At 41.7% G+C, this 27,040-nt stretch overlaps 1 protein-coding gene across 1 annotated transcript; it reads right to left on the bottom strand.

Annotated features, from left to right (window-relative positions):
* Window positions 1-853: 853 nt before the first annotated feature.
* Window positions 854-25,234, bottom strand: ANXA2 (annexin A2). The gene is made up of 13 exons (XM_062501121.1): window positions 25,200-25,234; window positions 20,516-20,575; window positions 16,760-16,859; window positions 11,110-11,204; window positions 8,201-8,314; window positions 6,273-6,363; window positions 5,733-5,812; window positions 5,360-5,419; window positions 4,668-4,761; window positions 3,850-3,945; window positions 2,841-2,899; window positions 2,079-2,201; window positions 854-1,183 (listed from the first exon to the last, which is right to left on the bottom strand). Exons 2-13 carry the CDS (start codon window positions 20,561-20,563, stop codon window positions 1,124-1,126), a joined length of 1,020 nt encoding a protein of 339 aa, XP_062357105.1. The 5' UTR covers window positions 20,564-20,575; window positions 25,200-25,234; the 3' UTR covers window positions 854-1,123.
* Window positions 25,235-27,040: the final 1,806 nt, after the last annotated feature.

Genomic DNA, 27,040 nt, shown 5'->3' with positions numbered 1-27,040 from the left:
TGCTCTGCTACCCTCAATGTGAAGAAGTTCCCCCTCATGCTGAGGTGAAATGTCTTGGCCATTGCTCCTCATCCTGCTACTGGACACCACTGAAAAGAGTCTGGCACCATCAGTTGGCACCCACTTTGGAGATATTTATATGTGTTAATTCCATCCCCTCTCACTCTTCCCTTCTCCAGGCTTAGCAGGCCCAGCTCCCCCAGTGTCTCCTCATCAGAGAGATGCTCCATTTCCTTGATCATCTTGTGCTCTCCACTGTACCCAGTCCGGGATCTCCACGTCCCTGTGTACCGGGGAGCCCAGAACTGGACACGGCACAGGTGGGCCGTGCCTCAGTAGGGCCCAGCAGAGAGGTGGCACCACCTCCCTCGGCCCGTGAGGAGAATGGCTGACCTGCTGACAAAACAACGCTCCGACGGCCGGAGTGAGATTGTGATTGGCTGCAGGAAGGCGAGGCAGGGTCTGAGCAGGAAGCTGATTGGATGGCAGAAGGCACGGACGGCAGCAGCGCGGCTGCGCCAGCCAATGGGTGCCCTCCCGCTAAATTCCCTTGGGTAAATTGGTGTCGCTTCCGTGGGGCCGACATTGCAGGTACAGAAAGGGAGCGGTTCTTACACTCAAGTGATCTCTGCATGCCTAAGGGAGCTCTGGGCCGCTCTGGTCCCCACTGCTATACCCTAGGAGGATAAAAACAACACAGAAAATGGACAGCAAAAGCTAAGTACACAGCAACTGTTCAGACAGTTTTCAAATTAAGGTCTGAAAGACTCGTATTCTTAAAGTAAAATGTAATTTTTATTTGTTTTATTAGAAACATTGCACAGAGAGGCAGAGCCTTTCACAAGCACGTGTGAGCCTGTTTCTCCCTGGAGGGTTAGTTTCTCTGGCTAGGATCTTAACATGATGAAAAGTTAGTTTCACTGTTAGGATCTTTGGCAGAGCCAAGCAGAAGCCCTCTGCCAAGAGGGGCATGTGCAGCACAGGGGAGCAAACTGCAGCAGGGCTCTTGGGAGGGAAAGGGCAAGTCAAGGTTAGCTAGGAAATTCAGGTTTTCTAGGATTACAGTAAAATGAAGAGCAAAAAAAGGCATGTCTCTGGACTTGGGCTTCTTCCATCACAGTTTTCAGTCCTCTCCACCACACAGGTTCAGCAGTGCCCTCTGGTAGTCCCCTTTTGTGTCTTGCTGTAAAGCAAGGGAAGAAAAATTCAAAATATCAGGAAACATTCACAAAGTGTGAAAGCATATTAATTATATTCTAGAGCTGTGGGACAGTCTATGATTCACAGTGAAGCCTTCTCAGCCCGGAGGAGACTATCTTGACTGAGTTTTACTTGGATCTGAACTGAAATTATTTAATCATTCTTGCAATACAAATGCAAGGCAAGAAGAGAGAAGTTTGGGTATGAAAAAGAGTAACAACCAAGAAAAGCTGAAGGACTCCATTCTGCTCTGTCTCACTGATCACTGCAAAAATCATATACCAAGGTCACTATTAAAAAAAAAAAATTGCTAATAATCTGCAACTGACACCTTCAGGAAAAGATTTTGAGTTAAGATTTTGACTCTACACAAGGAATAATGTTGCATATGCTGTTGTGAGGGTAACGATTAGCTTTGAAAGAGATGCACAAGCTCTTAGCTATGCCCCAAGTTAGACAGCCTAGTGCCTGTAGCTTCTGTCTAATCACAGAAATGGACAAAAGTCACTCTAGCTAAAAAAACCTTCTCCTTGAGCACTGAAATGAAAGGAAATAGCAATTTAGATGCTCTATTTTCATTCAGCAATCACAGAACAATTGTCTTTTCTTTTGATCTGAGGACATGGACTGGTGAACAGAATTTTCCTTCAGAACGCATCAGCTGATTGCACAAAGCCTGCATATACTGTCCAGTGGCTGCCAGGAACTGTACCAGCTGTAGACTGTGAAGATAAAGGTGGGTTTTTCCATAGCACATAGATAATACAATATTATCACTGCAGCCTCTAACACACCTCCCATGAATTCTAGTGGTACCACAAATCCAAGGAAGACTGCAGCAAAGGCCCATGATCTAAAACCAAAGATAAAAAACTTGCCTGGATGAAATAATAGAGAGATTTTCCATATTTCCTCTTGAATTCACTCTTGATTTTCAGCATGTCAACCTCACAGCGGGATACCATAATCCTGATCAGGATCTTGTCCCGGGTTCCCTTGCCCTACAAACAGACACACATTTAGAGTTGCAATAGCTGAAATGCATAAGCCACCATTAGTTAATGGCAGGACAGCAAACTACAGGCAACCAAGATGAGCAATAAAAGATACAATGAAATAAATCTAACGAAGGTCATTATTATAATCCAAGAATTTGAGCATGAATGTACCTTTCTCATCAGCAGTGTTTAACCAACTTGCAGTCACAAATTTAGCTTAGACTGGAAGCAGCACTTTTGGTTCACCGGTTCTTCCTGGAATCACCTAATGCCTGTCACCAGGTGTTTCTCTTTCATCCTTTTTCTTCACAAAATGTTTTGAGGCAAATTTAGTATCTTATTTTCGTATTCAATAAACAGCTTTTTCTGCTATCAGTCAAAAGCAAAAGATGTGTCTAACTTTGCTAATTATAATCAATTGATGTAATAGAGATCTTTATTATGAGACCCTTTTCTACATTTCCCTGTACCAGATGAATATGAATAGATATTCCAGGCTCATAACTGTTAAATAATGCTATTGAACAATATTAGGTAAGTGTTAATTTATTCACATGCCAGTCACATTTCATATGAACAGAAGTGTCTAACAATGACAACAAAAACAAAAAAACAGTAGAAAGAAAAAACAGTCTTTCCTACCTTCATGGAATCATACAGTCTGTCTGCAAAATACAGCTGCTTGTTCTGAATGCACTGGACTAAAGAGAGAGAGAATAGTTAAATATCCTGCCCATACACAGGACACAGAATGTTGCAGCCATTTTTAAAGGTATGGTAAGTAGTCAAAATAAGGTTTTCAGCAAAACTCCTCCAGAAAGGGGACACAGAGAAAATATTTTTACCTGACTTGCTACTTAGAAGTAATTTGGTTTAGCTTGTGACTGAACCACAGATGCTCACATTCTTAGGAAGTGTTTCCTTCCATGGAAATTGCATCATTTCAGAATTGTATCATTTCAGAATGCTAGCCCTCCTCAACAGCTCCCAGTTCATGGTTCCATGTCTAAAAGCAATCTCTCCTCTGGAAAAACTCCTTGTATACTGATCCATGAGAAGCCTCCTTTTCAAGGCTGAGCTCTATACTCCATTTGCATTAAACAGCTCTCAGTTCACCCTTAGTCTGAAATGGATTTTCCCCTTAAAGATCTCCCTCTTAAAGACAGTGACATCCTTGTCATCTTCACCTCATGGCACAGTATTGGCCTCACACCCTGCCTCCCTATTTCAGAGAATTCAGTGTCAAATCAGCCCTTCAATTAGCCCCTACCATCCCTCACCTATCTTCTCTCTCTCACACACTGTTTTCTCTCCAACCTGTGTGGGTACTGAACAATTTCAACCTTTATGTTTGCTTGAGGAAACAAACCTTAAGCCACTCTATCAAATAAAAGTGGGATTAACAGCAGATCACAGCACACATGCATTTTCATTTCAACTGGAAAGCAAAGTTTTTATTTTGCAGAGGGCAAAAATAAGATGCTTCTCAGTATCTGCAATATTCTAAAATACACCAGTGGATCCAACACCAGCACGTCCAGCTAATTTCTCATCCAGCAGAGTGAATCTGGGCCCTACTTTTATCATGATACATTGCCAGAGCCCTGTAAAGATCCTATATAAAGACAGTCTTTGCTTCAGGGTAACTTACCAAGATTAAGAAAGGCATTCTCCAAATCTCCCTTAACCTCCTTCTTGATGCTCTCCAACATATCATATGGGCTGTAGCTCTTGTACCTGTCAAACACTAGCACAGAAAAGAAAGTAGGTAAAATTAAAACCAAATCAAGAACTGGCAGAAATAACCACCCAAAGCATGTACACAGACACAGGAATGTAGGGATACATGATTAATAAATATCTATGCAAGTCCTTCTGAGAATCCCATCTTAAATACAAGCAAAAGTTTGTCAGCTAAAGGTTCCATGCCATGGCCTTTTGTTTTCCTTGAACACCTCCATGATCTGGGAAAATACCATCTTAATCCTGTACTGGCATTATGTTGAAACAACAGTGATTTAAGCTCTGGAAAGTCTTCAAATGGCTTTTCCCATGTGCTGCTTTACAGCAGTATCAGAGCTGCTTTTGAGTCTTCACTGGCAGATTTAAACACATGATATAGCTAAGCTACCCTGGCACAGAGGTAAAAACTAAAGGACTTCTCAAGGTCTCCTGCATTCACGTTTTCTAGGTTTGCAACATTTTTGTTTTCAGTGTATGTGACATATAATTGAGCATTGTCACACTTGTGTAAAAAAGAGCTGTATGCACTTAAAATGTGAGATCAACACATCCACAGAAATAACTAGATTAAAAAAAAACAACAAAACACCTTGGACATGAATTAAGATTTATGAGATCTATGCTTTTGGAGTGCTTTTCACAATCATTTCAATCTGGGACAAAATAGTTACCATTTTGTTATAACTTTCTCTTACAGGAAAAAAAAGTCTGTCTCTTGAATAGTACCTTTCTGCAGGTGGGGAACACTTCTTTCAGTCATAATGTTGATCCACTTGGGGACATCAGTTCCCTTTCTCTTCACACCAGCATCATAGAGGTCCTGAGGTTAGAAAGAAAAAGAAAATCACAAAAAAATCAGGAGTTGCACAAGAAGCCATTTGCCATTGCAGATGTATACAATTTCCTCAATGGAAAAACAAATACTGCTGGAACGGTGTCTGTGGGAGGAGCACACAAGGACATGTGATTGGGCAGGTCGCCAGGACAACATTTAAGGATCTAAATCTGACACTAAGACTAATTACTTTGTATTCACCTCTGGCTACAGCTTTACTCTGTATTTAGCTGTATACTTCAGCAGAACTGCTCTTGACAGATGCAGATGTAACAAACAAGCATCAACAGCCACTAAATTCACTGCAGTGGATCTGTTTCCTTTCATTAAAGACTCTCTCTCTTTTCATGTGTCTAAAATAAATATCAGAGAGCTCTGCATAGTGGGGAAGTAGGCTGTGAAAATTGGTACCTGAAGGCATCAGGACTGCAAGTGGTGGATTCACTGACACCAAGCAAACATTACTGTGCAGGACAATCTGAAATACACACACCTACTTCACAAATGGTCTCCACTTCCACAGTTCAGTATCCCCCAAAGCCTGACCAACTGGAGATATTTCATCCTCAATACCAGCACTTACCCTGGCATCTTGGTCAATCAGCTCGTAATCAATCACAGAGGTATCTTCACATCTTTTGCCCTTCAAACAAGACATCAGTATTTTAGAAAGCTTTCACAGAAAGTAAGCAGTTTGCTATGTGCATATTCCATTTTTTTTCTAATCTGAATCTGCTAAATTAATAACTGCATATGCCACACCCATTATGAAGCTAATGCTGTGAATGCTGCATTTCTGTTAAAATTTCTTTGCCCTTCAACATTCGAATATTTTTTTCCCCCAAAGGTCAGTGAAAATACAGGGAAATTTAAGAGTGCATCAGAAACCAAATTGCTTCAGTGGCAGCCACCACTCAGGAACATTAGAAAAAGTGGAAAGCTATGAACAGTCCTACCTTGGCCAGGGCAACCATTAGCTTGCGGAAGTCACCAGATGTGTCTGATATGATGTCCTTTTCCAGTTCTGTCTTGTACACTAGAAAACAAAGTTCTTTTCAGGCAAAGGGTGTCCTACAAATAGTCCTTTGCAGGAAACAGGGCTCTAATTACAGTGTTTCATGCACATAAACAAACAGCTACAATCTAAGTCAGGTGTGGAGGACAATGAAAATGAGCCCACGCTTGCCTACATCAAACTCAGCATTGCTACCAGCTGATCACGAGTTCCATGCAATCAGTCTCTCATGGAAAGCTTATAAAAAAATTCATTTAGACACAACTTGTATTAGTAGCAAATACCCTTCAATCTGTTTGCTACCAAGCAACAAATGAAACTACATAAGCTACACAAATATCCAGAACAACAGTACAAAATAGCAGAGAACCAAAGCAGGTTTGAGTGAGCTTTCTGATAATGAAATTCACACTGAAAGGAATTTATCCAAGTAATGTAGTGTAGAAGACATAGTACATGGAAACTTGCAAAGTAAACTCACTTTCCCTGTAGACTCTGTTGATTTCACTGAGCTCCTGATTTGTCCTGGAGCAGATGATTTCAATGAGTGTGTCTTCATCAGTTCCCAGCCCCTGCAACCCACACAGGACTCAGTTAGGAGCTAGCAATGAACAGGAATGCTTAAATGGTTTAAAAACATTTTACAGACATCTCCTCTCCTCCACTCTAACACTTCACAGATATTTTTTGCCAACTGCTCCTGAGAAAAAACAAGATGGAATATTTCTAGTGGCTTAGAGATCCTCTAAAAGCTCTCTCTGGGCAACGTGCATCTGCTATGAGTGTTTAACAGTGGCCTCCTCACCAGCATAACTGGAGAAGACCAGCTTATCATGGCCTGTCTGATGTTTTATTTTTCTGGGAAAAAGTAGTCTTGAAGGTGTGGAGAATGGAGGCAATTATGTAGCAAAGTAACCTTTGGGTAATATGTCTCCTTTGAAGGGGCAGGAAAGCAGGACAAACGAAAAAACAAAACAAAAACCACACAAAAAAACAACGACAACAAAAAAAAGCAACCACAAGAGGAGTAAACCCAAGTAATTTCATTAAAATGGCTTAAAGCTAAGAGAACTGGAGAACTCTCCACACAAGGGCTCTAATAAGCATCTGGGGAAAAAAAATGAAGACTAGCAACATTACTAATTTTCAAAAAGATTTTGAAATATTTTCAAGAATGTGTAACAGAAAAATAATTAACTCATCATTGATAACTTTGCTTTCCTCAACTCGGATGCCAAAGTCATAGTTTGTAATGCTCTATGTATCAAGCCAAATTCAAGCTCAGGCAAATTCAGAGCATTGAGAGGTATTGCTAATTCAGCCCAGGTGCTTGGAAGCTGGGAAGGGCAACCCATGGAGAGCATAAAATATTCTACATTTGGGGCTACTCTGAGGCAATTGCATGGTGTTTACTCCCAAACCTGAGAGTAATCTGAGTCACAATAAATTATGGATAGGCTGTACTCAGACCAGGAGAGGGCAGCATCTGATTACTCAAACAGGGCATTTGGCCCACAGTTGAAGAGTTACCATCTCCATAGTGGGTTGGATTTTTTAGTTTGGGATCTAAGGAAATTGTTTTGGGGGGTGGGGGTAGTGTGTGTGTTTATGTGGTGGAGGGGGTGTTTTTGGTTTTGTTTTATTTGCTTATTAACTCCTTTTTAATTACCTGGAGAAGTTAATTAATAGGTTTTATTGACACGTTCTGAATTTTAGACACAGCTAAGTACTTGTCTTTAATCCTTAAAAAAAAAATTAACTTGAACAAGAACATCCAGAATGTAAGTGATGATTAGATGACCATAACTACAATTTCTACAATTTCCCACACTTTAGTTTGCTTAAAAAGGTGATTGTACTGACATGAGCACCTGTCAAGTCTTGCTCCAGTGGCCTACAGAGCTGATATCTCTTTCTGCAAAGACTGCTTTTGATGCCCCATCTTCCTTGTCTTTTACACAAGGGCAGGTCTGCTACAGGATGTTCTGTCCAGATCAGTGATGACCCAGTAACTGAACACTACTGCTTAAGCCTATAAATGCCAGCAGAGAATCTGATGGCTCCTGCCAACAACTGCTCTCTTAAAGATTTCTCATACTATGAACTTGTGCATTGTTTGTAAGAGCAGCCAGCAAAGCAGCCAGGCAGAGCAGCCTACCTGTTACTCCTGAACTGACAATAATAACTTTTTCCTCAAAGAGAGGATTTAATTAAGAGTTTAAAAACTCTTAATTTAGTTTAAATATAGTTCCATTTCTCTCATTTTGGATGCCTTGCAGCTGGATATTTAAACTAAAAAAAATAAAAAAATCAATCAGCTTGAAAACCATGGCCCTGGATATGAAGTCCATATTCTTTCTCAAGACAGCGACATCAGATCAACAACGTTAAATTTCAAAGCTTATTTACCTTCATGGCAGCTTTCAATTCAGAGGCATCATACTGTGCTGGTGTTTTCAGCAAGCCCAAGATCACTGCCTCCAAATGACCTGAGAGAGCAGACTTGAGCGCTGCAGAAAGTTCCTGTGAAATAGATGGGACAATGAAGAAAGGAAATTAAAGCTCACTTCTGATCTCCAGAGAATTTAACCTGCAGGGCTTTAAGTCTCCAAGCCTGCAGCAGTGTTTCTTACACAACAGACAAGAAAACAGAAACATAAAGAGCTTTCTGGCTTGAAAGCCTAAGAAAGAAATTAGGGCAAAGGAGGTTTTTTTTTTTTTCTAATCCTCTGAAAACAAGAAGAAATGCACCAGTGTCTGACAAAGTGCTGGGAAGCACAGTACAGACACATCTGAACAGCTTCACTCCCGTCCTGAAGCAGTGATGCTTTGCTGGAGCTAATAAGCACAGATGGATCTGAGTTTGACTCCCTGTGGTCAGTGCTTCCCCATCATACTCCCACAGTTTTCCCAGCAGCACTGTATTATTTGTGGTTTTCCTCTTATCCGAGCCCTTTTTTCTAGCTAAGACATCGGAAAATTGACTGCGCACTATTCCACTATAAGGCCCAGCTCCCAAACAGATATTTGAGGAGATAAAGCATCATTCCCTGAGCACTGAAAAATCATGCCTATCTTCAAGGAAGCTATCAGAAGATTGTAGCCTAAATCCCCATTGTTAATTGCCAGTCAGCCCTAGAAAAAGAAACAGTCAGGGATGTTCACTGCAGAGGATGCAAATCTGCACCAAATAGAGTCCATGTCCCCTTAAGGGTTTCAGATGCAACTTGAATTATGCTAGTTATCAGCTTCCCTGTAGTGTATGCTACAAAGTTGAAATCCCTGGGATCAAGCCTGTGGTTCACACAGATGCATGTATTCCCTAAGCTGAAGTTGAATCCATAGCATTCAGAAGGGAATTGCTGCATTTCAGTTGGTGGTTTCTCACTAACAATCAGTGATCTGGAGAGGCAGGGGAAGAGGAGGTAGAGAAAGAGACCTCAGCTGAATTGCAGAGGAGTTGTGCCAGAGAGATAATGAGCCAAGGCACTGAGTTAATTTCCAGAGTCACCCACTTAGCAGGGCACTACTTTATGCTAATATTGTATGCACTTACTGCATGGATCAACCAAGGGGGAAAATGGGGGTCTGGGGCATCTGGCTGCTTTAGAGCTAGACACATTCTAGTACAACTATTCCATGTAGGATACAATGCTCCAGCAGCCTTTATTTGGATGACAACAGGCTCTTCAGAACTGCCACAGGAGAGCTGGCACGTAGCTGTAATAAATTTTAAGGAACACATAGCCCAGAGAAGTTGGGGCTGACTTATGCCTGGAAATGTTTAAAAGGCGAGGCAGGATGGGGCTTTGAACAACCTGATCTAGTGGAAGGTGTCCATCTTGGGCACTGAAGTTCCCTTCCAACCTCAACCAAAGGTTTCTATCAGACACTGCTCATCCCAAAGGAATTAAAAGAGAGGTAGACTATGTGACATTTAAAAACTACTATCTATTAGTAATTTCTGTTAGGATCTATTAGATCCTGCAACACACAAAGCAAGCAGCCTAGTACAGCACAACACATTGCCAACAACTGCTGGCAAAGGAAATCATCAGATACTGTCCCTAGAAGATATACCTATGTGTCTTTTCATATCCCACTTCCACCTCTCTTGCCTCCTCACGTTTATCTCTCTGAGTGGTTTCTACTGTACATTTCCAATTTATATGACTGTTTTATTCTTTGGCACTTGTTAAACTTCTGATAAATTCACTTTGTTCTTGGGTCACAGCAAGGAAAAAAGTGAGAGAAACATGAAAAAAGCTGCAGATTTTCTTGACTGTGCATTTTTGTGGTCATGCAGAACATTTAACAAAGCTTTAAGCGACACATTTCATGACTGGGCTCCATTTATGTGCAGATTGTCCCAGTATCCCCAGGGAAAGATGTGCACACATGCCTGTGTCCAACCTGGCTGTGCCTCTGCATATGCCTCTATCAGTCATGCAGAAAAGCTGGTGAAATTCCAAAATTTAAATCTACATTTAAATACATTTGGTTTCATATGAGTATTCTGGGATGCTACTGGAGGACTACCATTTGGGGTCTGGCAAACCTGGAACACATACATTCATCATAATCTGAACTCTATTTAAAGTTTCCTCTTTTTCACTTCAAATATTATAAGATTCTCAAAACTTCAAAAGAGAAGAGCTCTTGCCTCCCGGACAGCAAGACTCATTTTGCAGAATTCTGCACACATCTTAAAAATTTCTCTCCATCAATAGATCAGTATCTAAGGTATTTCTGCCAGGATAATGTTTAATGACATTTCAACTCATTACATCACTATTCCACAGCTGCAGTACTCACAGCACAACTGACTGCAGTCCTTTCTCAGCTAAGTTAGCTGTGGAACAGAAACAGAACACTTCCTACATGCTGAGTTGTCTTAAAAAAATAAACAAAAATTCCATACCCCTCCAAAAAATATAAACCAACCAAAAGGGAAAAAAAAAAAACAACCAAAAAACCCAAACCGAAACAAAAAAAAGTAACCCAAAGCATCTTTCTTTCATTTTTTTCCTTCAAATGGAGGCACTTCATGCCAGTGACTGCTCAGTATTTTTAGCACATTTCACCAGGGAATCCTGTGGATCCCAATGTGATTTCTGAAGATTCTAGGAAACCACTATCTCCAACAGATTGCAGTCCCAATTGTGCATATTCAACGTATTCCAAAGTTCTACCAGTCTTAAACTGAGACAGTATGGGCAAATAGATGCATCTTGAATTTCAGTGAAAAGACAAACTGAGAAATTTAATTTTACACAAGAAAAATATTCAATAATTACTATTTCTTCATATTTTACTACCTTTTTGGTTCTCCTCTGATAGGCAAAAGCAATGTCCTGCCTCTGTTCATTATTGCGGTTTGTCAGGATGTTGATGATGGTGATCTCATCCACACCTACAAAGACACAAGACAGAGAGTTAGAGGAGTTTTCTTATCCCTGTTTTTGCATCAGGACGTTCCCCAACACTCCAAACACAGGACATGTGCTGTCTGAGCTCAGCAGCTCTCACTACTTAGTGTTGATCCTGTCCTGGCTGTGGGGGAAAAGCCACCAATAAAAAGCCACCCAGACTTCTGATGTGATGCAGGTCTTTGGACTCACCTCCAATTCTAGTTTGTGACCAGCTCTGTCACTCTGTCTTGTGCTTCACTTGTGTGTCTGTGCACTAGTTTTCAAGCACTCAGAATTCTGCAAAAAGCTGCTCAAGAACACGGACTTCAGAACTTGTACTTACTAAATCCTGTCCTGTTATTTTAGTGGAGCTTTTTCAATTAAGACTTCTTAATGAAGCAGTTATATTTTCTATGTAAGCAATTTAATCCATCAGTCCAAACATGGAAATGGGAAAATTAACCAGTATATTTAATTCAGTATGTTTCAGAGGCTCAAAAGACAGAAGGGATTTTTTGACACTGGAAGAATTAAGTATGTGCTACTTCTTTTTGAAATCACTGGAAGATCCATGCTGAGCTGTAACTGGCACATCTAGAGGATGGGGATGCCCAAACTCCCAACTTATCTTTTAAGTAAGTAAGCTACATATCTGCAACGGTTTAGTTTTAAGAGAATCATTCCAAATCCATGCACTTCAGTGAAACTGCCAGCTTTTGAAGCAAACAGGTGGCTCTAATCCAGAGGTCAGAACAAGCCCAGAGCTTCACCTCCGTTCTCTCTGCTTAATAGAAGTATTATGAATAGCTTCTTCCACACTTGCATATACACATCAGTGTAAAAGATGATTTCTTGATTAAAATAAAACCCCAGAAAGTAAGCACTGGATCAGCAGCTATTAGCAGGACTCAGATCCCTGCCAGAATCCAGCTACATTTCTTTTCACTGTTACCCAAAGTAACCTGAAACAAAGAACTGCAACAGATACTATAAAAATAAATCATTAAAGTAGGAATCTTTGCAAAAAACCTTTTAGCCCCTAGCTGCAGAGTCTAAAATTGTAAATCAAATACAAAAATTCTTTCTTCACCACATTTTTCATGATGAAATACTACATTTGGTAGCCTTGTGTCCTTAGCTTGTGCTAGGCAGAACTACATCAGGGTTCTTAGTCATACAAGCTTGGCCTGCAAATGATGCCATAAGGCCCTGGAAAGCATCATGTGTCTAAGTTACAAACTCTGAGTTGAAAACAAGCTGACTGCACATTTCAGCCATAATCTACTCCCACACATTTTAAAGTGTTCCCACATTATAAGAGAAAACAAATTCTCCCTGTTCAGAAATGGCCACACACAGACACTGAGCCTTTTAACTGTTGCAGGCCCACAGCACAAGCCAATGTCTTAAGCTTTTTAATGAATTCTGAGTTTAAACCATTCTTGGCATTCAAAAAAGCAAATGACATTTTCAAGTTGTACCACAATTGCTACACATTAGAAGCCCACAAATTATTTCCAAATTCCTCATATACATGCTATGGAAATATGAAGTTAACTCATCACTCTGGCATTCAGTGGAAAGTAAGTGCTTTTACTTCATTTACACTTGGGAATCACACACAGGATGCTGACTCACAGCTGCTGAGGTGGGGCAGAGCAGGACAGCAGCTCAAACGCTTTGCTGTTTGTTAAAGCCCCTGAAAGTTTCAAGGCAATGAAACAGAGCTTATTTCCAAGTTTATTCTGGCTACGCAGATTTTATCCCTGCATTTCTATCAATGGGGAATGGAAAGGAAAATTCTGCTTAATAAAAGCTTTTCTTGTGAAAGAGGCAATGTAATGGCATTGGTAAGCTCACAATGTTGGAGCTCAATCAGCAAAAATGAGGAAATTAACATGAATGGGGTCAAAGGGAAAAATTTAGATAAAACAAGACCATAATTTCAGCTCTGCTATTTTGCTTAGCAAGGGTTCACCAAACCCAAACCATGTTTCAATGAGATATTTTTTTAGTGACAGTTTTAATATTAGGAATATGTGACTGATGCAGTTTCATGGATTTCAGGCATTGCCCTCTCTCACCAGCAACCCAGCAGATATCCTCTAAAAGCCTTTACTTCATAATCTTGAAAACTCTGTCAAAAGGTATGGGCATGTTGGATATACTACATACACAGAAAACCTTTCTGTAAAACTGAATTGACTGGTTTACATGTCATCCTTGTTTTACCAATTTCTGGATATAATTAATTTATTACAGATCTATGTTCTAAGCCCTTTCCTACAACAAACCTATGCCTGAATTCTGCCACCCATGAAATAAAAAAATATCCCATGAGACCTCAATAGAAGGCTGCAAGTAACAAATATTCACAACCTAGTCTGACAAAATTATTTAATACTTGTGACACACTAAGTGTCAGTGCTAAGAAATAACTCAGAAACAGAAGAGAGACACTTAAGCAATTGTCTTTGCTACAAGAAAAAAAGAAAAGGAAATCTAACATAAGCTCTGTTCGTGCCCTTCCAGATAGCTTCTTCTGTTTAGGTTCATGTACATCAGCTGATCTATACACAAAACACAGTAGAGCATTGTACAGAACTTAAACAGCTTCTTGTCCTATGCAGCAAAAAGCCAACATTTCCAAAGGACACGCCAAGGCACTAAATTAAGTTTATGCAGAAACACTAAAGAGCATAAAAATAAAACACAGCCATGGGACTTATATCAAAAGGAACAAGCCAGAACTTTAACAAGTTATTTGCATTATGCAACCTCTAGGTTGAACAATTGCTAACTACAAGGTTTTATATAACCTGCAGTCATTTTTGCACTTTTCCCTTCCAAGGCTGGTGGATATATATAAACCCCCTACATTTAATTCAGCTCCTCTCAAAGCCTTGAAAAGGGCTGGACAATGTATTTGTACAATATAGTTTTTGCAGGTAGATCTAAGCCCAAATAAACACATCACAGTATTTTCCAGAGGTCCCAACAGATGGCTTAGCAACCTCTGAAGAGTGCATCTGAAGAGTGTGAATGAATGCTGAAATATTTAGATATTACAGTCATACACTCCAGATCTTCTCCCTAAACCAAATATACAGCTGCTGTTTAGGCAGCAAAATAAGTTTTAGCCATTTTACAGAAGAATCACTAAAATGGAGATTCGTGACTCTGATTCTGGGAGTTTCCATCAGTGAGACACAGCTGGATAATAATTTAAATGGTAACTCTCCCAAACTCGCCCGCCCTGATGGCAAACACCAGACTTCAGGCACTGTTTATATAAGGTATAGTCAGAGATAAGACTCCACAAGATATCATTTCCATGGAACTGCTATAATTTCCAATATATAGGAAACACTGCTTCGGTGAGTGTGAAATACAGGCCCATTATAGCATGGACAGATCTTGATATTCAACACAAAGGAAGCCCAAGGGTTCACATACCAGGTGCCCTTTTATCCTGTAGAGCATAAAGCCCCCAAATGTTCCTTACATGCCTGGGGGGTTTTTGTTTGCTTGTTTTTTGGTTTTATTTTTAAATTTTCAACCACAAACCAGCTTGCATACAGTTACAACTTACCTCTCTCACTGTTTTAAAATGAGCAGGTCATATTCCTCGCCATCATTCAGTGATAACTTACATAGCTTATTTCTACTTCCCACATAAATACAAATTAATTTCCAGAGAAATGCTGATACTTTCCAGGAAAATGGTAGCTGCTGTGGATGTTTGTTCATTATGGGTGTTATATTTTTAGTTCAAAAACTACTTAGATATTTCCCAGAATTATTTCAAAACTTTTTCTTGCAGGTAGCTCTTCACATCACTCTTCATAAAAACCAGCTCTTGTCTGGATGAGTTGAAATTTTCATTTGAGGAAAAACCCTACATCTTTAGAGAGCTCACATTTTATCAAAGCTTCTGGATTCGTAGATGAAAACATTCTGTTCCAAAGCACTCAACGTGCAAGGAAACAGTACCTGGAAGAAGTGTCACAACACTCTAGTTCTTAATTTTCCACAAGAATACTTTCTTGTGAGATTCTTTAGGGTGGAAGATCTGGTATCAAAACCATAAAGAGATTTTCCCTTTAAAGCCACCTTCCCAAAATAACTTCTGGGTAACAAACTAAGAAGCAGAGAGAAGCTCAGTCCTACATACATGCAGGTCCATGAGTAAGTTCTCTAGTATTCACTCAGAGAGTTAAAAATCATCTCTCTACTGAAATGTTTCCATGTAACTTTACTGCACTGCTTATCTTTACTGGGACAAAGTGGAAAGACAACATGAGCCTGAATTGCCTGACTGGAAAAGCTTTTGTACTGCCTAGGATATTGCAATTTCCTTTTGCAATAATTAGCAGCTTGGGAGTTCAAACATGCAAGTTTGTACCTATCCTGAGAGTCTGATGGTGTATTTGACAGATCTGCCCTATAATCAGAGCCACAAAAAAATTATTAAGTCTAGACAAAGCTTTACATATATACAAAGCATCTGCTGCCAAACCTGATTTTGTATATATATATATATACATATATATATATATATAAAACTCTCTCACCAGAGAATTTTTTCTAAAAAACCAAACTATAAATGATTCAAAATCAGAACTGAACGCACTTTAATAAGGAATTTCTCCAGTTAAATTAAGAAATCTTGTGAAAGAAACCCTTGTGCTTGTTATGGAGGGGATATATTTCACATTTTATAGCAAGTCAAACACATGCTTTGCTGGCACTGATGGAAGTATTTCTTTCTGTTGAGAAATTGTTTAGCTTTTACATTTCTCTCTGACATGAAGGCAAAAGATTTGCCAGTTCCAGCTACACCCAGCTGCTGCTCCTCTGGCCTGGAGCAAGTGTGGAAAGCTTGGCACTCCCTGTCCCAGGACTAGGACAGGATCACAGCCCCAGGAGTACCACCAAGGCATTACTTCAGAGCTGCACTTCACACTCCCTGCTCTCCTGATGGTTTCAATGTACCAGAGGGAAGCTGATTTAACAACCCAGCTCAGAGAAGCTCTCATATTGCCCTGTCTCTGAAATACTGCAAACTCATTTCAGAAACTAGTTTTCAGGACCTTCTTTGACCCCAAATGAACACAAGATAAATGAGTTTTATCACCCCATGCAACTGTCTGGAGAGCTGAAAGGAAGAAGGAATGTCCAATCCAACAATCCAGTAGAAATCCACGATTCAGAGCCCACTCACAAATCACTGCCAAAGGAGCTGACACTTCATTCTTAAGTGGCAGAAAAGAAGAAGAATTTGAAGTACTGATGAGTCAAGAGAGAAAAAGTGGACACTTTCAGTGATAATCTCAACAACTCATGGCTACAAACTGCAAAGCATATTCAAAGCATGCACTTACAGGGTTCAAAATCTAACTCGGTCAAGATTTCATCAGCGCAGGAATCCAACACCTCCTAAAGTAGGTATCCTTGAGTAAGGATACCAAAATGTTGGTGTTGAAACACGGTCTTGTTTTGTTTTTTGCAAGCCAGCCTTCTTCCTTACCACAGAATGGAAGCCCCTGCTGCTCACCTTTGGTCTTGATGGCTGTTTCAAGGGCTGCAGCATCCCGGTCAGCATCGAAGTTTGAGCAGGCCTTCACTGTGGCATATGCACTTGGAGGGAGAGAATGCTGGAAGGAAAAGAACAAAAAGAACAAAAAATCCTTCAGAGTTAAATCGTGCAATTGCTGCAATTAATAAAGCACATGGCTCTTGGTTACCTGGTATTCAGCCCAATGTTTAAACGCAAGAACTACCACCAGGTATCCGTGAAAATGGAATTCTACTAAGAGCCACTGAACTCTCTTCTCCTCAAGTGTATTGCCCAGAAATCCACTCACATAGTGCATTTTATAACACAGAACATATACAAATAGATATTTTATTTATTGCAGCAAAAGCCCAACACCTTCCAAGCTCACTCACTAAACTTCAGTATTCTAAAATCTGGAGTTTTCTGTCTAGATCCGAAGGAAAATGACTACAGGAAGCTAATTCCAAGGAAATTAAAGTATGACAGTGTTTTAGATTTGAAGTCAATATTTAACTTTTGATTATAGGCTGCAAAATTTTTTTTAAAAAAGAAGGAAATTGAAGATTAACAATGATAAAGTCAGAAAAAGCTTTGTGCACCATCTCATGAACTTTAAAGATAGCACATACAAAAAAGAATCTACTTAATGCCATATTTCTAGAAAGCAGAAATTAATCATAATATTTTGATACTCTTGGCCTCCAGATCCTTGCTTTAACCAGGATGAAGCTTGCAAAACCAAATGACATTTGAAATTCCCTCTCCTAAGAGTAAGAGGACTTGCAGGTAAGGCCACTTAGATGCAACATTTTTCCAAGATACCAGATTTTAACAGCTGTTTATTATGGTCTAATCCTGAGGATTATAGCTGCAAACAGAGGCTGACCAGAACAGAGATTCAACTCTTCTCAGCTCCTTCAGTGTAAGCTAACAGCTTGTTATCACCTCCCAGGGGAAGGTTAAATTAAACCACAGATTTTTATACAAGTACCAGGGTAATATTCACAAATCCCACTCTGCTGAGTTCAACTTAGAAACCTAAACCTCTGGCAGAGAGGTAGAGCTACTAGCACCTGAAATTGCCACAGCCATTTCATAAGTGAATGAACAACTAAGCTTTCTTGGAAAAGATCCCCAGAAACTTTTGTTTCCGTCTCTAATTCCAAAAGGAAGTCTGGTTCTTGAACAGAACTAAGCTATCCTGATATCCCCGGAAAATATTTTTACATGCAAAATTTTAAAGGATAGGTTTCAACTAAAAAATTCCATGGTTTCTGACTAATTCTGACTCTACCCCTGCAGAGGTCATGCTGTTCTGTACAGATTCCTCTGGCAGCTACACCTGGGCCTTCTGGATTATGCTGTGGAGATAGGAAGTCAAAAAAGTACCAATAAACCGAGTAATTTTCTTTTGTCTCTTACCATCAGTTCAGTCCAGCAAAGTGGCCCCAGTTTGGCCCAGAGCCACACCACAGAACACAGCCTGTGCTTTTAGTAGATCAAGCTGGCAATGAAAACAGTAAATGGAGACATGCAATGCAGCCTCAGAGAAATCTGTGTGCCTGAAAGATTCCTAAGCCAGGCATCCACCATCCTGGAGCACTGCTTATTAACCAGAACTCTGGATAATCTGAGGCAAGTCAGCTGGTGACCTTAGCAGAGCTGGGTACCTCTCCTTCCACCTCTAGCTCTAAGTATTTTCTGAGTAATTTGGATGGAGTAGTTTACTGTAAAATGACAGCATACAGTAACGAAATACACATAATATTTGCAATTTGGTGGCCATTTTTCCTATGTCCCTCCACTCAAGGCATGTCCCAAGTCAGACTGAGTTACCCTGAGAACCTGACAGGTCTTATCAGGGTGATTACCTATAAAAAACAGCCATTTAAATTCCAAGCTATTCAATTACTCTGGTACATTACAGTACCACAGTACCAGTACTGTATATTTTCAGACAAGACAGCTTTCAAACTGACTTTCCATTTAGTTCAGTATGAAATTCTTTACAATGTGGCAGTAAAAATCCAGATAATGTGCAACTGCATCACCTATCTGGGCCAAACTAAGGCAGAGAAATTGGTTTTCTCCCTATGCATTTAGTGTGCTTCAGAGGTCCTCCAACTGCTTTACTTCCTCCAAGCTTGACAAACTTAATCCTATTGGGAAACATGAGGGAGAAGCAAGTATCACTGACAGCTGCAGAGGCTTAATTTAACCTAAAAACACCAGGACTTTTTCATAATCTCTACACCTGAGTATTCTGAGAATCTTTCTGTACTCTTGTGGAGAGATACAGAAACTGGGAGCACAGATCATCCTCAGCTCAACTCCATCCTCTCCTGAAAGGAAGGAAGGCTGAGGCAATCAGGTCCTTTACTTCACTCAAATCAGCAGCAGTACCTGTGATGCAGAGCACAGGACAGCACTGGGGTTCAGCCACAACCGTTCTATACCCTCAAGGTTAAAAACTTTAAGAGAAAAACTGGTGGCCCAACTACAGTGTTTAACATCAGTTAATTTGCTAAATCATTGCTTAGAGGAACTGGTCTAATGCTGCAGAGCTACACAGGCCAGCTGCTCAGTAATTCTGGCTTCCAATTTAGAGCACAAACCAGGCCCTGAGCCTTCTTACACTCTGCAGCAGGATTTCTGGTGGAAATGCTGCCACAGAACAGTATTCATATCTGACTCTTGTAACTACTTGCAAGCATCAAGGAAGAAACATTTCTGCCCTTGAGAACAGATTGCTTAATTATTATTCCAAAAGTAATTCTCCACTGAAATACACAACCATGAAAGCTGAAGACTTGACTGCTTTTGCACTACAAAACCAATTTTACTACTTACCTACAGTGCACTGGCCAGCTCTTTGCAACAGCTCTTCCACAAGTATAGTCAGGTATAATTTATTTTGCAACAAGTAATGAAAACTGGCAAAACATTTGCTTGTACCAAGCTCAGATCCAGAGCTACCAGCTGTAAGATTTGTATGTGTAGCAAGTTCATTAGAAATGTGATGAAATAATGCACGGATAGGATTCACTTCCTCTTCAGTGACCATCACAGAACCACAAATTAATGGCATGATATGCTGATACCACACTGGTAATCTACCATCTAACTGCAAGTTAAGAAATCAAACAAAGACTGTGGCTTTCTGGTATTTCAACTAAACTATAAACCAAGTGCAGATGTGGAGAAAAATATATAATCCATAACAAAACAGAAAATTAGAAAATAAGTTTGAGAAAATAAATTTTTTCAAGAACTAGTTTGGTTTTGGTGATAATCATTAGAGGAATTAGATCCCCAATATTTTTGCTCTCATAATGTTCTCCATTTTTAACTGGAAAAAAAAAAAAGAAACTCAGAGAGTATCAGCAAAACCAAATATATTTCCATCTTCTGTTCTCATCCTTAATTCACTTGTTCCTGTGGAAGAAAGAGGGACACAGATGCAAACCAGCCATTGTTTGCCCTGTAATCTCTTTGATAAGGCCCAGCAGGAGGACACTGCTGGACAGTTAGATGAACTCTCATTAAACGATTTAACTGTCTTATAGTTTACAGCTGGTTTGTGAATGAAAACTAATCACTGCTGATTAGGATTTTTGGCAATAAAAGTTTGAGAGATGTGTGGAATCTTGTAAACTGTACAGCTCAGAACAACTGTTGGTGCAGAGTCCTGTAAAAGGAACAAGATGAGATTTAAGTAAAACAAACTTTTCTTGCTTAGATAATAATACTTACATCTCCTTCAAGGCTGAGTTTGCTTAAAATTTCATGAACAGTGGACATCTTGAAAGAATGCTGGAGGAAAAGAAAAAAAGACCAAGTAGATTTAAATATATTTACAGTTACACCAGTCGTGAAGCATTACAGCACTCCAAGTGACATTCCAAAGGAACTGCTAATACCAAGCAGGAAAAAAGATTTAAGAGTTCCCAAGCCACACAACCATTAATAATGCAACAACAAGAGGTCTTAATTCCATTGTACAATAAAAATCCCTTAAACAAGCATTTTTTTCTGCATTTTAAATGTTTAAACATGAATTCAAGAATCTCTGCCTCAGAAACAGAGTTGCCTAAACTGAAAACTCGGTATCAGGAAAATTATTCAGAAAAACATAACTTGGTTCAGCTCAAAGTCAAAGAATAGCAAGAAGTAGTAGAATTTAAATCACACGGCCAATTCCTCAAGGGCCCCACTCAGGAAATGCAGTGGAATTATTTCTTTTCTTGCAGGTATTTTACAAAACCATAACCCTGTTTAATCTTTAACCCTAGATGCTGGGCCCTGTGGTTTTGTTGTAGCTCTCCAAAACAAACACCACTTAGTAACATGATTATGAGAGATGAGGTAGTAAGGACTATGTTAAAATGGTAGCTCCAAAAAGAAGAGCCATTGTGGCAAGTTAATATCAATACTCTATTGCCAGGACCTGAATAACAACTTCCTTGTATATGTAAAAAAACAGGGAAAATCCCAACCCTGTAATCGATTATATACATTGCAGAAATAAACACTGATGTGATAAAAAGTTACAATACTTTGCCTTTTAAAAACTCTGGTTTCTGGTCAGGGAGTTTGCCAGAGCTGTATTACGGTTTTTGTGAAAAGGTCTCTCAGTTTAGGAACAAAGGTTGCAAGCCAGGGGCAATATTTAAAGGGCTTGATGCATTCCCAAAACCCTGCTCTCCAATTTCTCTACAGGACGGACAGACACTGCTACTCACACTGCTATTCAGTCACCCAGGATGGCACCTGCAGCAAACATTATTTGCTGCTGAAAAGAAAGCTTTTTCCCCCAAGGACCTCTACATCCAGCTGCAGAGAGCATTATCAAACAGGGAAAAGGGAGAGGAGAGGGAGAGGGGAGGTACAGCAGAGAGTACAGCAGTTCCTCAAAACCAGTGACATTCCACTAACTGAAAAGTGAACCCGGTACCACAACTGCCCTGTTTTCAGCTGGGTGCCACACCCTTCACTTCCACACTGTCACCAGTTTCCCAGCGCAGTTACTTGGCTCCATGCCCCCTCCAGACAAGTCCCAGCTACTATATAGCCAGTCCTGGTTATGTCCTTTCAACTGGTTTTCAATCCTCCACCAGTCACTCTTTTGATAGGATGGGGGTTTCCTCAGTACCAGCCACCCAGGCCAATTTCCCAGACAAACCAATCTCCTCTCCACTCAATGACCAATTAAGAGCTTGGAGAACCAGAAAAGTTCAAAATAGTTTCATGATAAGGGCGATATGGTTAAAACACTGGGAAAAGTGTTTGTTGGTTTTTTTTTTTGTTTGCTTTAATTAATTAATTAATTAATTTTAATTTCAGCTCCTGTAAAGAGAAAAACAAAGAAATCATTACTTTGGGCAAAAATAGCTAGTGCTACAAGAATAAAACATAGCAGCAAAATTACAGTACTTCTGTAGTCTAATTGCTGTCTCACATTTCCTCACTTAGAACACAGAAAGAGAATCTTCCATCTTCTGAAACAATCTAGGTTTAAGTAACAAAAGCAACTTTATTTCAACAAAAAGTAAGATTCCAGTGGAAGAAAAGTAAGACAGAGAACAAAAATGACAGTCATGCACTGATATATTTGAGAAGAAATGTTTTTTCAGAGGTAAAATCCAACCCAGGTCTTTAAAGACAGGCTGCAGAAGCTGTAATAAGCTGTTACTTGCTATTGGCATTATTAACCATGCTGGTTAGAGGAGACTGATAGATATTCCTGAGTTATGGAATTCCTAATGTTTCCACTTCATAAAATGAAGGGCCTATCTGTGAGACCTTTGTACTCTGACAGTATTTCAACTACTACCAAAGATAAGCAACTGAAGTCCTTTAGTCTGTCTTGTCACAAAGAAAACACCAGTGAGAGCTAAGGAAAGCAACTGCAGCATAACCTTTCATATGAAAAAAAAAAAAATCACTGAACAGCTTTTTGCAAGACTACTGTTTCTAAATCAATTAAAAACCACACTGAATCAGGTTTGCTGGAACAAAACACGTGATCAGAGTCCAGGAACAGAACTAATACACCCTCACATAGAGCTGGAACTCCAGGTTCATATTACCAGAACACAACAATGCTATAGCAACTGACTGCCCATCAACTGCAAGCTGGCAAAAGAAAAAAAAAGAAAGGGAGCTCTTGTAAGAATCATAGCAGAGAAAGATTTTTTTACCCTAAGAACAAGCACAGCTCTTGTCACACCCTGCCCTGTAAAGCACTTGTATTTGAGAACAGGCTCTCACTGTGCTCTGATGGACTGATTTTATCTGATGTAGTTTTGACAAGTCCTGGATGGGTTTGAACACGTCCACAGAAAATACTTGCACTAGCCTGTCCTTCCTTACACTGGGAAGGAATCAAGTTTTACCTTCCAGCTGAAAACTAATACTTCAACACCTTAAGACGTTTCTACAACCAATTTCTAAATGCGCATTACACAATCTGAATCACATTATTCTGCTAAAACAGATGGCATGTTTTGACCTCAGCCCTCCCAGAAAGCACTGGTTTACAGGTCTGTTATTACACTGGCCCAGTCTCTATTCGCCAAGTTATCCCTGAAACTCCTTGGTAACAGAAGAACATGTGTTTAAAAACAGCCCCACATCTTGATTTCCAGGGCCAGCTCACACATATAATGGAAAAAAAACCAAACCTGTGTTCCACGGAAAAGTTTCAGGTATGCACAAACAACTACATTGCTCAATAAGGAGAATTACAACTTTAAGAAGAACTTATTACAGTAGGCAGAGATATGAGCAAAGGGTGCTCCCAGACATGTGAGCCAAGAAAACAGCATCCCTGGAACGAGAATGGAAACTCTTCCATTTGGAGCACATTTGTGTCCAAAAACTAGGGCAAGCAAGTTAACAGAGGAGATGAGGAAGAGTGAGGAAGACCTGCAGTATCTGCTGTAGATGAACCAAGGGCTCAAAACCACTCATTTATATACAATGCTAAGCAAGAGTATAAATAGGCCAGGCTGCATCTCCCCAGACCACCCAGTAAGGTTTAGCATAAAGCCACTATTTGGAGAAAAATAAAAACTAAAAACATCTTTAAAGAAAAGCATTTCAAAATCCATTAAACTGCACTACCACAAAAATACTTGAACCATTTTCTTCTGCAGGCATTACTAATAATCCAGAAAGTTCCATTCCAGGAAGATACCTTGCACATACAAAATTAAATACTTTTGTTTCTCCAAATTCAAGTTATTCTCACTTTTGAGGCTTTACAAGAAAACCTCTTTGGCTTTGGGGTTGCTTTTTGTTGTTGTTCATCACGGCAAGCTACACCAAATATTGGCCAATGGAAACTCTGCCCACTAGGGCTGCTGATCAAAACCAGCTCTAACAGTAGAAGGCACGCACAGGGATGAATCACTCGGGGGCATATTGGTTCCAGGAGTCTTTCACTCTTGATCTGTACATCGGGGTCTGCACCCCTGTGCAGATAAAGCATTTGAATACAAGAACTAACGTTAAACAGAAGTAAAGAAGCCACATACAAGCACACAACTCTCTTCTGCATGACTATCCTCAAGTCATTTCACGTCTCTTTCAGCTAAAATACCTGGCAACATTCCTCTGCCCTACCTCCCCTCCTCACTCGAAGCGGTGTCCGAGCTGACTGACAATCCAAAAGGCAGCAGCAATCTCCGCGATTCCGCTCACGGCCGGGCACGGTGGGAGGCAGAGCCGCGCCCAAGCCTGGCAGTGCGAGCCGGGAGGCGCACGGGGCTCCCCGCGCATCGCGGGGAGCGCAAAGGCAGCACCCGGGGAGCGCTGCCCACCCGGCACTGCCCCGCTGGCCTTTCCTGCTGCCCGTGCCGCCGGCTCCGGCCGCACCCTGGGTGGGAAGGGAAGGGAAGGGGCCGCTGACCTGGCGGGCTCGGGGCTCCGCCGTGTCTGCGGGAGCAATTCCAGCCTCGCTCCAACTGAATGAACACCGCCTTCAGCGAGCCTGGCTGGCCGGCACAGCTTCCCTGCAAGCCCCCGCGCCGAGAAGCCAGCGTACCCGGCCGAGCCTTTGTGCACCTTAACGACGAGAAGAAATGACTATCCGGGGAAGTTTGACGAAGTTTGGGGCCAGTTCCTTTTTCCTGAGCGCCGTCGCCACACCCAGAGTTGCTGCGGGGCGCACGAAGCTTCCCGAGGGCTGCCTCGCCCACGGCCCCACCGACCCAACGTGGAACCAAGCACAGAAAAGTAACAGGCGGGCAGGGCCGGAGGAAGAGGAGCCGGGCGCAGGAGAGGGGCGGCTGCCGCAGCCCCCAGCCCGCTCCGCATCCCGCCCGCTCCGCTCCCGTCGCAGAAGCGGCTCCCGCAGCGCGACCCCCGCCCGCAGCCCGGCCCGGCCCCGCGGCGCTGCCCCCCCCCCCCCCCGCTGCTGCCGCCCAGGGCTCACCTGGCTGGGGCGGGCAGGGTGGCTCTGGCGGTGACTCGTGCAGCTAGCTCCTCGGGCGGCTCTGCCAGCGGCTGGGGCCCGCGGCCCTCCGGGCGGGGTTTTGTAGGGCCGGGCGGGCCCTTCCCTCCCCGGCTCCCCCCGGCACGGCGCTGACTCACCCGGCCGCGCCCGACTCCGGAGCAGGATGGGGACGGGGACGGGGTGGGCAAGGGTAGGGCAGGATCAGCCTCTCCCTCCGCACCCGTGCCCCGCCGGACGCCCAGAGGGCAGCGCCCGGGGCCGCAGGGTGTCGGGGCACCCTCACCCTCCGGCCCCGCTTCTCCACCGGCCCGCTGGCCGCCCGCCTTGCGGATACGACGCCCCGGTGCCTCCGGGGAACGCGGCCCCCTACGCCTCTGCCCGGCCCCTCGCCCCAGAGCCCCTGGTGCAGCAGGTGGTTGTTTGCAGCCCGTGCTTCGAGTTCCTCAAAGCGACGCGGCTGTGCCAGCGCTGGAGCTCTCGGGGTAGAGCACAGCAGACGAGTCCCAGGTGCCCAGCACAGGGCCCAGACCCCGAACGCCCCCGCCCCGGCAAGCTGGGCACTCCCTGACCCGGAGTGAGAACTGGGCTCATACACAGCAAACCAAGATCCCGACAGTGTGCAGGTGGGGCCCAGCCTGCTTCCTGCAAGCCGTGCTCAAAAGGTCTACATGACGCCTGGCACAAGCAATAAATGATAGAAGAACGAGACACAAGCTCTGCTCTGAGGCCGACTGAATCATGCTCAGATACCCGAACAGACCTACCACACCCAACACAGGGACAGTGATCAAAGCTTCTCCCAGCCTGGGTAGTAAAAACTCTATTACAGAGTCCCAGGTGTTAACACTTGTAACAAAAGACAAATATAGCTTAGAAGTACTTGCAGATCTTTAGTTGGATCACTTGAGATGACTTTCACCTCAACAGTATGGACAATTTATAGGTCATCCACTTTAAATACTGCAGGAAAAAAAGCACTCCCCATCCCCAATATAAGCAGTTATTCCTGTAACTTCAGCGTGGTTTTCTTAATCCCCTGCAGGTGAATACATGTACATAGTTCTTTCAAGAATATGTGGTCACCCAGTCGATTTGATTCTGCAAAGATATTTGTCGCTGCTAGTAGAAGTATTTTTTGTAGGCATAGACAGAGATGGCAGACACGGGGTAAAAAAGTTTTTGGCTTACTCAGGTGCATAAAAACAGTGGTGGCAAAAGCTGGCAAACACGAGACAGGAACACAGAGACACTAATTGCTGGGATGAAACAAGATCAGCAGTACAAAAAGGGAGAAATATTAGTAAATACTACACTCAACTTCAAACACAGAGGCAACAGAGTGGACACATGAACTGGTCATTCCAGAAGGTGAAAATAATGTTAAATACACCTTTTCTGGTTAAACAGAAGTGACACAAAGGGGAGAGCCACAGGAAAAGGCAAATCATGGAGCAGTGTTTTGTCAGAAAATGTCAGTGCCAATATTGCATTAGTTTTGACACATTAGCCTTGTTTATGGCAAGGCCACTGTGCTTATTTCTGTGTATTAAGGAACTCATCTTTCAAAACTAATTCCTGGTTATCCCACTTCCATCAGTATCTGTCACTAACATTTAAATAATTTCCCCCTGCTTTTCAGGTTTCTCAGGGGAAAAAGAATATCACAGGCAACTTGGAAATGTTATTCACAGATCAAAAATACTTACAGTCCTAGAAGTAACAACCATTCTGTACTGCAGGATTCATTAGAGGCTTTAAACAAGGATATGCAGCCAGAGAGCTAATTTGCCTCCTAATGGGTGCATAATCCCTTGGGACAG

This window comes from Cinclus cinclus, chromosome 13, assembly GCF_963662255.1.
Source record: "Cinclus cinclus chromosome 13, bCinCin1.1, whole genome shotgun sequence".
In the NCBI taxonomy this organism is placed as follows: Eukaryota; Metazoa; Chordata; class Aves; order Passeriformes; family Cinclidae; genus Cinclus; species Cinclus cinclus.
Note: the sequence above shows the minus strand (reverse complement) of the source record. Positions and strands in the feature narration are given on the sequence as shown.